This window comes from Leucopleurus acutus, assembly GCF_964270905.1.
Source record: "Leucopleurus acutus genome assembly, chromosome: 13".
Taxonomy (NCBI): Eukaryota; Metazoa; Chordata; class Mammalia; order Artiodactyla; family Delphinidae; genus Leucopleurus; species Leucopleurus acutus.
The window spans coordinates 79,462,290-79,474,772 of record NC_139155.1 but is presented as its reverse complement, the minus strand read 5'-3'; the positions used below and the strand labels follow the sequence as shown (position 1 = coordinate 79,474,772).

The 12,483-nt window shown below is 46.5% G+C and overlaps 1 protein-coding gene across 2 annotated transcripts in view; it reads right to left on the bottom strand.

Annotated features, from left to right (window-relative positions):
- The window catches only part of SUDS3 (SDS3 homolog, SIN3A corepressor complex component), a gene marked incomplete at its 3' end in the record, with an annotated part of 42,895 nt that overhangs the window by 19,359 nt on the left and 11,053 nt on the right, over positions 1 to 12,483 (bottom strand). For both annotated transcript variants that reach the window (XM_082853032.1, XM_082853033.1), the window contains exons 7-10: positions 4,173 to 4,268; positions 3,170 to 3,231; positions 2,987 to 3,008; positions 1,707 to 1,812 (exon numbers count right to left, since the gene is read on the bottom strand). In XM_082853032.1, coding sequence (XP_082709158.1) covers positions 1,707 to 1,812; positions 2,987 to 3,008; positions 3,170 to 3,231; positions 4,173 to 4,268 — 286 coding nt within the window. The remainder of the gene's footprint in view (positions 1 to 1,706; positions 1,813 to 2,986; positions 3,009 to 3,169; positions 3,232 to 4,172; positions 4,269 to 12,483) is intronic.

Sequence of the window (12,483 nt, the reverse complement as noted above, 5' to 3'; positions counted from 1 at the left end):
TTTGGCACATATATACAATGGAATATCACTCAGCCATAAAAAGAAACGAAATTGAGTTATTGGTAGTGAGGTGGATGGACCTAGAGTCTGTCATACAGAATGAAGTAAGTCAGAAAGAGAAAAACAAATACCGTATGCTAACACATATATATGGAACCTAAAAAAAAAAAGGTTCGGATGAACCTAGGAGCAGGACAGGAATACAGGCACACCCATAGAGAATGGACTTGAGGACATGGGGAGGGGGAAGGGTAAGCTGTGACAAAGTGAGAGAGTAGCATGGACATATATACACTACCAAATGTAAAATAGATAGCTAGTGGGAAGCAGATGCATAGCACAGGGAGATCAGCTCGGTGCTTTGCAACCACCTAGAGGAGTGGGATAAGGAGGGTGGGAGGGAGACACAACAGGGACGCGATATCGGGATATATGTATGCATATAGCTGATTCACTTTGTTATACAGCAGAAACTGACACAACATTGTAAAGCAATTATACTCCAATAAAAATGTTAAAGAAAAAAGATCCGGTTTACAGACAGAGCCAGCCTTCATCTTCCAATGTGTTATTAACTCACTGCAGCCTCAGAGGTGGAACTGATTTATTTTAGGCATCACGAGGTCTCTAAGCTTTTTTCCCAACTTCAGAAATACAATATTATAAGGTTATCAACTAACACAGTGTTGGGGTTTTTTAAGAAAGTTCAAAACATTCAAAATAACCACAACTTTAATTTTGGAATTTTGGGTTAAATAAATATATTGAAACTCAAAAAATCATATAACCATTATAAATGACAATTACAGAGATCATACAATAACCCAGAAAAACATATAAACAAGTGGAAAGGCAGTACGCAATTATGTGTCTGCCATGACTTAACCTGAGTGAGACTATGCCTGCATGTGGGCAATGAATAAAAGGAAGAAATTCAAATTTAAAGAAAAGGTGGCAGTGTCCCGGTGACTTAACACCTAGGAGAACGCCTAGTCACAGAGCAAACAGTAAATATTTGTTGAAAGAGTAAATGCATGAGTATTTGTTTTTCACATTGTTTTGCCATTTTCTTCCCAATGAAAACGCTGGTGGTCTGAAGGTTTCAAACCGTCTTCTATCTAAACTAGTAACGTTTTAGGATACACCTCCCCTGATTATTTTTCCTGGAACACTCGTGCTGCAGGATGTTGCATGCAAAAGGGTACCTCAGTCAAATAAACAACACCTAATAACATCTCAGAAATTCACAGTGTACATTAGCATATCAGAGGACCCAGAGTGCTACAATGATGAAACCCGTTGGTCTTAGCTAACATGGCCATTCCCCCAAACTCATCTGACCACAAAATCCTTTCTTCCACAGAACTCCTATTAATTTTAGCACACAGGGGTGCAGTTAAGAGGAGGCAGAGGGGGACATAAGCCCTGATGCCAGTCTACAGGGGCACCACAAGTTCTAGTATGGTGAGAGCAGCATGGAGAGAGAAGGGGGGCCACTACTAGAAGAGCACGTTTTGGGGAAGCACTGCCTTCAGAGAGCTAAAAAGCCGTATGGATCCAAGACTCCTGACAACTTCTAAATGCTCCTCTACCTTTAGTTAAGCAGCAGCCACGCTCTGAAATAACAACTATAGACAGCCCCAGCCCTATTTCCAAATGGTTCTTTTGAGATTCTAACGAGTAATCTGTGTTTACCAAGAACATACCATCTTTTATCATAGTACAGTTTGCCATCTTCTATCCGAGCTTCAAACCTCTGGGCTGGAGACTCTGCAGGTGTGGCGGGCAAGTGTTCGGGAGAGGATGGGGATGCTGGAGGAACCAAAGAGATATTTCAATGACTAAGTGTGGCATGAGCATGCGAGTCCACCAGCTAACATGCTTTCATTGAAATACTATTAAAACGGGGGAAACAATCATGATCAAGTCCTTACAGTTGTAATAAATGGGAATTCAACAAAATTCTTGTACATCACATCTAACTGAATCCTTAAAGCAACTCTGTGAGGAAGGCAAGGCAAAGAGAAACCTCACCACACAGAAGGGAAACTGAAACCTAAGGCTCGGACAGGCTAAGGGGTTTGCCCAAGGTGACTCAGAGTAGGACTGTGGCAACACTGACCATCAGAAGCTCCAATGGCAAGAACTAGAAAAATCTCTTTAAATTTATAAAAATGGAATCATTTCTAGAAATATTTATTACAAAGCAGGGCAGGTTACTGGGCATGTATGGAATCAAGCTAACACACTGCTGATAACTGCAGTGGGTTCAAATCATCTAAATTCACACACTCACAAAACCCCCTCCCCACCAGGCCTTCAGAAACTCAGGACGTCTCTGTGGACCATGGCAGCTCTCAGAAGGTAATTATCTAGAGCGAGAAGAATCTTGTTTTCTTTCACAAGACTTGGCTGGTAGAGGGATGTGTAAGTAATCGCAGCGCTTAAAACCAAAAAAAAAAAAAAAAGCCTTGTCAGTTCAGAATTCTATTCTGCAGCCTAGCAACGACCCTTAAGTGCTGCTCTAAACAGAAGCACCCCGAACACTGGGTGGGTCTCCTCTGTAAGCTGGGACTGGGAGCAGCCCGAGAGGCCGTTACCAGAAGCAGCTGCGAAAAGCCACTGGGTAAGTGTGCCTCGTACTGAACTCCACAAAGCAACTCACACTGCAAAACCCTTCTGGTTTCATTTTCAGAAATGCATGTGCACTTAAATCTTATGCCTGATGCCTACAAAGAAGGAAATGTCTCTCTTAAAATAAATCCCAAGGAAAAGACAAAGTAACTTTAACATAGCAGGATTAAAAAAAAATAAATCAGGGGAGGGTACACATGAGGTCCACTCCAGTTTTCATGATGACTGCTCTTAGGCAAATGATGAACATTTTGCTTTTGAAAACTGCAACAACTTCCTGTCAGGTATTCGCATGCTTTTCCAACAATATGATAAAAAGATTGCACGAATGCCAGCAACATCGTGCACTTACCTGGTCTCTTGGGTGACTTCAGCTGTAAGAAGAACAAAAAAATCTTAGAGAAAATCATTTCAGATACAACGTAAGGTGTCAAAGGTATAAAAGTGATTTAACAAGTAGCAATGAGAACAAAATAAAGCAGAAAACCCACATCAAGCCTACGCTTTCAAATGAATCAAAAAAATCGAACTGTACCTTATTTAACGTTCTCAGATCCTCCATGATCTGTTCATCTGTTAACAAATAGTTTAGCTGGGGTGTTCAGAGTTAAAGGAACGTGTCTGAAAAGGATGGCTGCCAAGCAAATAGAAAGAAACAAAATGGTGCCAGCGTTTGAGAATCTACAAAGTGAGAGTATGTTCCACCATGTTTCTACAGTTTGCCTCTTGGAACTTTTTGATCTTCCTACTAAATGTCATGGAGCCAGGTATCTAAAAGAATTCACATCCCCCCCCATCTTACAAACTTCTATGGTAAGAAGGTGAAATGAGACTCCATAGGTAACTACAACAACAGTGAGAGCCCAGGCCACAGTAAAGAACTTCATCCTCCATCTGTGAAGTGCTTTTGTTCCAAAGATCTGAGACTTCCACACAGGTACAGGATTAATCTTGCCTAACAGCTTCAATTCTCAGTTGATAAGATGAAGGGAACGTGAAGTTATGCCCCTTCCTCGTGGCAGACAAATAACAAAACCATTTTGTACAAATGGCTATTTATTATCTCCTCGAGACGATGGAAACAACACTCCCCCATGTGTCCCCTTCCCATTCCCACTGTTATGATTAAAGGGGCTTCTTGATGTCCGACTGAGATCTTTTGCTTTAATTAAACAACAGTTTGCAATCCACTGTTTGGGGGACATAGCTGACTGAAGTACGAAAGGCAAGTATTACGGTCCTCATTTCACAGATGGGAAAATCTAAGGCACATGAATCTCCCAGTGAGTGTCAAAACCAGCACAGAGTCCCTTTCCAAATAACTGCTGTCTATAAATTCCTCCCACTCAAAGCAGTAACAATTGAGGACTCCAATCATAAAATGGCCATCCCCTACCTCCCGGATAAATACATGTGCTTTCCAGCCAAACATGACAATTTCTGAAGGACCACGGCCATGTGTATTCTATCGAATGGAAAAGCAAAGGATTCAACAGTCTAAAGGAAGAAAAGTGATTAAGGCTTGATGCAACGGATATCAGGAGCAGGTTTTCGTCTCTTGTCTGGGATGGGGACAGGATCATTTGGTCGCCTCCGCAACTTTCTGGTCATGATGGGTTTCACTTCCATAGAATCTGTGGCAAGAATGGAATGGGTGAATCTATCCAACTCCAACCTAAAGTCAGCAAGAATTTGCAGTGTAAGAATATCGGCCCCAGAGCCACCCAATCAGAAGTGTTTTATCGGGGACATCTGGTCCATACATGGCCCAAGTCAGACACCGTATCAGACGTTCGAGAGGTCTGTGCTCAGGAGACTCAGACCTGCTGACCTAAGAGCACACCCCTCTCTGAGACACAGCCCCGCCCTGCAGCCTCCCACTGCAGCCACGGCTGGCATCTCTCTGGCTCCCTGGAAACTAGAAATTTTCCTCTCCCTCCCTCAAATCAAGAGGCCACAGAGCACTAGGCTCTTGGGATCAGAAGGAACCTTTGGGTCTTCTCTAATTCCTGCAGTTCCCACAGAGAGTGGGTAAACCAGAGCCCACCGGCATGAAAGGCCCTTTGAGAGGCCTCTGGCCTCAGGCCCAACATTTTTACATGAGATTTACAAACCTGGGCTCTTTTCATTTTACTTTATAACCTTTTGTGACTGCTTGACTATCCAGACTGATACCCTGAGGGCTCCTGAGAAAGGCCTCCTTTCTTCCTCCTCGACTCACCCCTCACCACACACTTTTCCCCGCCTGCCGCCCGCAGCGGCCACACAGATCTCTCCTCTCCTGCTCTGCCTCCTTGGAGTTCTTCTTGCTGGCCTGCTCCTTAGACACTGGTGCTCTGCGGGGTCCAGTCAGTTCTCGGCCTGGATCCCGGTGAATTTCCCGTCACCAGTTCCAGCCCCACCCACCCCGCTGCATGGCATCCCACACCCCATGATGTCACACACTCTTCTCCAGGTTCCACATGAACCCACTTCTTCCCCATGTCTCAGGCCCCAAGGCCATCTCCCCAACGACCCACCCTTCCCAGCCGGAGCCAACTGTCATCTGTGACTTGTCTTTCTTCACCCACACATCAGACCCACCAGATAATGACACTTCTGCCTGTGAACGGCCTCTCAACACCATCCCCTCATCACACCCTGTCTCCCTCAAAGGGATCTTCGGAAGACATGAACCGGATCATTTAGCACATCACTCTTTCTATGAAATGTTTCAATGGCTCGCCATTGGCTACAGAATAAAGGCCGTGTCTCCCTTCCGGTCTCCCTCCCTTCTCCTTCCTTCACAGAGAGCCCGGGAGCAAGCTTTCAGCTATTCTGTTACCCAAGGGCACCTTACTTTCTATGCCTTCAAGCCTGTGTGTGCTGCCCTCCGCCTACCCTCCTCTTTTCTGCCCAGAAACTCCTACACAACATCCTCGGAGAGCAGCTCAACACTGCCGCTGCTGTGATGGCTTCCCCGGAGTCACGCCACCTTCCCAGTAAGCAGAGCATCTGTACAAACCCCTACCACCAACCGCCAGCATCTGGGACACTCCCCCAGCGGATGCATGGATTCCACCCCAACGCCGAGCGATCGTTCTGGCGCATGGGAGGGGCTGGCTGCACGGGGTTTCCTGCAGAACAACTAGATGAGGTCAAGTCTGATGATGAGATGCAGTTAATTCATGACTACGCATCCTATGTGCAGAGCAGACAGGACAGCCTTAGGGAATTCAACATAGCCCGTCCACCACGGCAACTCCCGAGACCCGAGAGGCCTTGGTTTGTGCGAACAAAGTCAAAAGGCATTTCTGCAGAAGAGAAATGGGCAATACTGACTTTTCTCCCCTAGGAATGGAGGTAAAGTGACCAGAACCAGTGACCTAATGAACATTCATAAAGGTGTATTCAGAAGTGGGGACGGAAGGAGGACAAACACGCACCCACCCCTGGGAAAGGGGAGCCTTCTCCCTAAAAGACATCTCTTACCCTATGCTGAGATGCCACCCTTCTCCAGTTTCTTACTGGCCGGGTGGGTGGGTATCCCTGCGGCCGCTGTGTGACATAAGGCAGGCTGCGTAAATACTCTTATGTCTCAAGTTTCCTCATCCATAAACTGGAAATATCAATAACACTTCCCTCGCAGGGTGCTGTGAAGATTACATGAGATGATACATGTGAAGCCCTCAACATAGTGCCTGGCATAATAAGAGTTCAATCAATGCTAGTTTTTATTATCATGTTCTTAGCCAGGAAAAAAAATCATACAAAGATCTTTTTGAAAAGTCAAAGCACAAACAGCTGGAACAGAAGTGATACACCTGAGGAAAGTGATGTCAACAGTGAGGCTTGCAACATTCAGACCTAATTTGGAAGACCAAAGAGCACCAGAGAAAAGGCACCAAGTGTGCCCTACCCTCCGGGGGTGGGAGATGCATGATGGAAGCAAGCAAAGGTAGAGCTGAAAGGATTTGGGAAAAAGCCGGTCTGACCATGGCCAAAAAACTCAGAAAAAAATAACTCCATCACTCACAAAGCAGAAAGCATAATCGAATTCTCCGTATGAGATGGTGAAAATCAATCCACATTATTGCTCTAGTCACGGTAATAACCTAATCAGTTTACCCAAAAGACTACTTCAGCACAAGGAAGGTGCTCTGAAGAAGCCGCTAAAATTAATTAGCATGTCCCCATCACCAGCCAGGAGAGTGAGTGAGGAGGGAGCAGTCCTGGCCAGGGGTCCAGGTGGAGGATGTGATTCGAGGGGAAGAGCACCATGTAAGTATCACAGCCCGGAACTACACAGTAAGATTACCTACTTAATTCACTTTGTTCCAATCCCAGCCAGGTATGCATGGTCGGCTTCTACGGACGATTTTTTCATAGAAAGATGGGATGTACTGACCACCTGGGTTTGAGTGCGCCTGGAAATCCTATTTCTCACCAGAAGAAACAGGCTGGCAGGCTGGGTTTATTTTTTATTTATTTTTAACATCTTTATTGGAGTATAAGTGCTTTACAATGGTGTGGTAGTTTCTGCTTTATAACAAAGTGAATCAGCTATACATATACATATATCCCCATATCTCCTCCCTCTGTGTCTCCCTCCCACCCTCCCTATCCCACCCCTCTAGGCGGTCACAAAGCACCGAGCTGATCTCCCTATGCTATGCGGCTGCTTCCCACTAGCTATCTATTTTACGTTTGGTAGTGTATATATGTCCATGCCACTCTCTCACTTCGTCCCAGCTTACCCTTCCCCCTCCCCGTGTCCTCAAGTCCATTCTCTACATGTGTCTTTATTCCTGTCCTGCCCCCTAGGTTCTTTAGAACTTTTTTTTTTGTTTAGAATCCATATATATGTCTTAACATAAGGTATTTGTTTTTCTGACTTACTTCATTCTGTACGACAGACTCTAGGTCCATCCACCTCACTACAAATAACTCAATTTCATTTTTTATGGCTAAGTGATATTCCATTGTATATATGTCAGGCTGGGTTTATTAACATCTGTCTCCTGGGAGTTTGGTCAGGAGCCCCAAGGGCTCAATCTAGGTGCACTGACAAAACCCAAACTTCTGGAACTGAAACTCAGACCTTGGAGTGTGGCCACCCTGGAGAAGGCACTCCAGCAGGAAATAGCTTCCTCTCAGACATCACGCACCAAGCACAAAGCATCTCCAACTGGCTTCAACCAGAAAGCCTCCCTAATCCAGAGGCCTATTGTAGGTCTGCTTCCTGTGAATAAGTGAGGATAAAATGTGCAGAATCTAACTGAACGTCCAACAATTAAACCAGAGGCAGGGGAGCATTCGTGACAGAAAACAGCAAGCAAGCGATGAGACCAGGTGCACAACTCCCCTCCACACCACTGTGTATATGTGGCCTTGAATCGTGTAAATCCTACTGGTCTGCTCTCCAGATGGGCCTGCTGGCTAAGCAATGGGAGCGCAGGATGAGGCAGTACTAAGCCACAGCCCTATGGAGACATAGTCCTGATAACGCTAATTACCTTTTAACACACAACTACGGGGTACTGGCTGGCTTTTGGCTCTGCACTTCTCAAGGCAGAGTCATTCACTCCAATAGCCCACCCGCCTACAGGGCACAGATGCAGTAAAAGCTTCACTTTAACATACTTGCACCATGAAAACAAACTCACACTTGTTTAGCTACTGAAAAAAAAAATTAGTTGCAGGGATTCAAAGGAACATCCTTTTAAGTAAGAATGGGACAGAAAAGCCTCAGCAGAGCCGACACTGCAGCCGATGGGCAATTACCCCCAAACCAGGGGCAGCGAGCCACGGGGCTGGACTGAAGGCCCAGACCAAACCCCAGGACACCCCACTCTAATGGCAACATCACAAATCCAGGCTGCATGGTGACCACAAACAGGGGCCTGAAGTGGGGGGTGGGGGGGGGTGGATAAAAATCAGGGTTAGGTCATCGGGGACCAAACCAGGGTAGGAACAAAGGGACCAATTTCCATTAGGCCACAGCTGCCCGTAACACAGGGGTGCATTTCAAGAGTGAACTGATCAAGGCCCACCGCTCTGCATCCTCAAACCCGCTCAATGGCCTGGATTCCACAACAGCATCATCAAGAAGGAACGTCTTGGGGACAAGCCCATGCCACCCCAAATCCAGGTCCCCTCTTCCACCCTCCCTCCCCTGACATTTGTGCGGGGCCTCTTCTCCTCGCCTTGACTTCCTGCTCGCGGGCACCTGTTCCGGTGACTCTGCTCCTGTATAACCACATGTGCCTCTTGATGTTTTACAGTCAGTGAAAACCAGCCTGACACATCTTTACCTTCATTTATGTAGGATCCCCCTCTCTCAAAACTACCTCACACTGGGGAAAGCATGGAAACCGTCTCGGTCTTGTAACTATGAGGACATGAGCTCCTCGAGGACAGAGACTTCCCTATCAACCTCATTCTGTGAAGCACTTGGACCACATGAGTCCACAGCATTTAGAGTCAGTATAATGCAGTGGTTAAGAGAACAAGCTTGGGGCCCAAGTCTGGCTTAAGCACCACCTCACTGGGGCACTGGAGCAAATGGCTCCGTTCCTGCACTCCTGCCCTGCCAAGTCATCACAGGAGTCTCAGGAGCTCAATGAGGTCACAGCTTCCCCAGCCCTTAGTACGCACTCTGCGTGCCAGCCACTCGGGGCACCATCTCCTCTCACCTCTACACCAAACCTCCACAGCGGGATCTATCGTGTCCTTGTCAAATGGCAAAACTCCACCACAGAACCAAGTTCATGTCTGGGCTGGGATTCAACCACATCTGTCAGCCTTCAGCGGCAGCTGTAGTATTTTTATATTATACCTGGCTCGATGTAAACACTCAGAGCTTCTATTTGATGTTATCATTACTCATGCCACCCGCTATGAATCCAGTAACATCTTTTTTTTTTTTAACTATTTATTTACTTATTTATGGCTGCATTGGGTCTTCGTTGCTGTGCGCGGGCTTTCTCTAGTTGCAGCGAGCGGGGGCTACCCTTCGTTGTGGTGTGCAGGTTTCGCATTGCGGTGGCTTCTCTTGTTGCGGAGTACAGGCTCCAGGCACGCGGGCTTCAGTAGTTGTGGCTCGTGGGCTTTAGAGCGCAGGCTCAGTAGCGCTCCCACGGAGCACATGGGATTCGTTGCTCCGCGGCATGTGGGATCTTCCTGCACCAGGGCTCGAACCTGTGTCCCCTGCACTGGCAGGCAGATTCTTAACCACTGCGCCACCAGGGAAGTCCCCTGAATCCAGTATCTTCTAAAGGAACGTCACAGGCTTTACTGAGGTCATGAATAACTTCCACAGGGGCCTGAAGGTTGAAAGATGCCCCTGGTGAGGCAAGAACTTAAAGATAAAGTGGCAGTTAGTCGGGCGGTTGGCAGAAAGGAGAAAAGGTGGCTGGCGTAAGGTAAGAGGACACATGAATTAAAAATGATAGAGTGCCCCACGTTTTCAAGCTAATGAAGCTCTCGTTGATTCCTGGGGTTACTGAGAACCGTGGCCTCAGCTGCAGAGAAAAGTCACCCTCAGGTAATTCTACCTATAATCTCACTACTCCAAGTGTGGTCTGACCAACAGCATCACCAGCCCCGGAGAGGTGGTTAGAAATGCAGGATCACTGGCTCCACCCCAGACCCCCTGAACCAGAATCTGCATTTTATCAAGACCCCCGGCTGACTCACACACGCATTCAAGGTGGGGGAATCACCGACCTATAATCCATCCCAGTTCCTCTGCCGACAGTACACCTTTCTGCCTGCACAACCCAGCTGTCCCAGGTTCTCCACCAGTGGTTCAGGCGGTGAAGAGAACGTCCCACCAATTCCCACAGATGGCTGGAAAGGCGGAAATCCTGTTTGGACAGAGCAGGTCACTGGGTACGCCTGTTTCCAATGTGTTATCTGGTTTAAGCTTCTCATCGGCCTCATACTCCACTTTGTTTTTCAAGAGATCTTCATGTTGAATTGGAGAAGGAGATTTTAGGAAGTATGTTTTCTGGGCAGAGCTAGGCAACACTGATACTGGGCATCAATCCACAGAAGTGAAATCAGTCACTCGGTGAGAGGAAGGAAACCAGACCTTTAAGTCGACACCGTAACAGCACCATCTGTGGAAGCGCTCATTATCCTTCTAGCTCCAGTGCCTTCTCTTTAGATGCTCCATCATTACCTTGGCAGTGCTTTCCATACCAAGGGTACCAAACGGCTTGAGGAAGGACATCGGTACCTTTAATGCCCATGGCTATAGCTTTAAGCACTTCTGTAATCTATTTTACTGCATCACAAATGACTTCCCTGAATTTATTTGTCTTTTCTACCCTGGCAGGTTTGGCCGCTCAAGTCACTGAGGATGCCTACTGTCCCTGTTAAGATTCCAGCTGTAAAATTGCCTGGCCAAACAACATCTATCGCTTGTCAATAATTAGGCTGCCAAATCACAGGTGAGGTGATGACAGCCTTCCCCGCAGATGGAAAGGGAGCAGCTATAAACTGACAATATTTCCCACCAGCCTAATGAAGGCTCTGAGCATCTGGTGGCTCTAATGGAAAGCGATGAGGCGTCAATGCCAGCCGGAGCCACCGTCGGAGAAGATGGTGTGCAGGTCAGAAAACAGGCACACCGACTGGGACCGGACAAGGTACCAATGTGCCTGCAGTTTAATTAAAAAAACATTTCAACAAGAATAAGACGGTGCTGTTCTGAAGATGCTGTTTCAGCATCCATTCTCACCAAAACACATTTCTGAGCCACTGTCAGTGGTCTGCAAGGAATTCATTCCTTTTGCCAAGTCTTTCAATGAGGACGGTGTATCAGAAGAGAGATTTTTCAAAAGTCAGACCCCTACTTTAGACGCAACCACATGATCATCGGTGCATCGTGGGGACTGGAGCTAGAAGTTTGTGTTAATGGGAGGTCCATGTTAGCTAACAGCACCAGAAATACCAAAGGGGAAATACAGCTCTTAACTGTTACTTTTAGTTTCAAAGTCAGCCCCAAGGACTTACATAACAACAATGTATTTCTTAAGGACCCCGACAAAAATCAGACACGCCAGAACCCCAGGACCTTCTGAACATGATTATAAGAGTGAAATTTTGGGGTGTGCCGAAGGCATGTCACTTACATACCCAAGTGACAAACTCACCACTGACGTGCCTTGCGATATTTGCTGATGGAAAGAAATTTTGCCAAGTTCCAAAATAGCTAGTTCAAGCCAATTCCCATCCTGTACCCTTCTCAGCATTGTTGGTCTACATATGGCAACAGAAGAGGCAGCCCATATTGCCTCTCCCTTAAACTTGCCTACAACCTGCTGAGTTCCCATATGCGGATGACCGAATCCTAGAAGGCCAGGGAGGGACTGGCTCCGAGTCTAACGTAACTTTCCTGCCTTTACAAGAGAACAGTTCAGTTTAGCTATCCCAGCTGAAATGGTAACAACTCTTTCTGAAATGTTCACAGTAACACCTGGGGCTGAGGGATCTAACAGCACAGATGACACAGCCAAAGCCTCTGTTCTCACACCCGGGTCAAAGGAAGACAATGCTTTTTCCATAATGAAGGTAGAACGAAAAAAAACAAGCAGAGGGATTCCTACCACCACAGAGGGACCAGGGTAATTTGTGAATATAACCAAGATAGGAATGGCAGTCGACCCAGGAATTACATTAAATAAAGTATAAGCCAGAAGTTGCAGTCACTATTAAAGATCTACCCTTTAATTTACCCAGCGGCTGTTATGTACAGGGCCCTGTACTAGGCACTCGTATTTCTAACCACAGTTTTGTGAGATAAGATATGATCAGCCCCATTTTACAGAGGGGGAAATTGGCTCAGAGGGGTTAAGTGGCTTG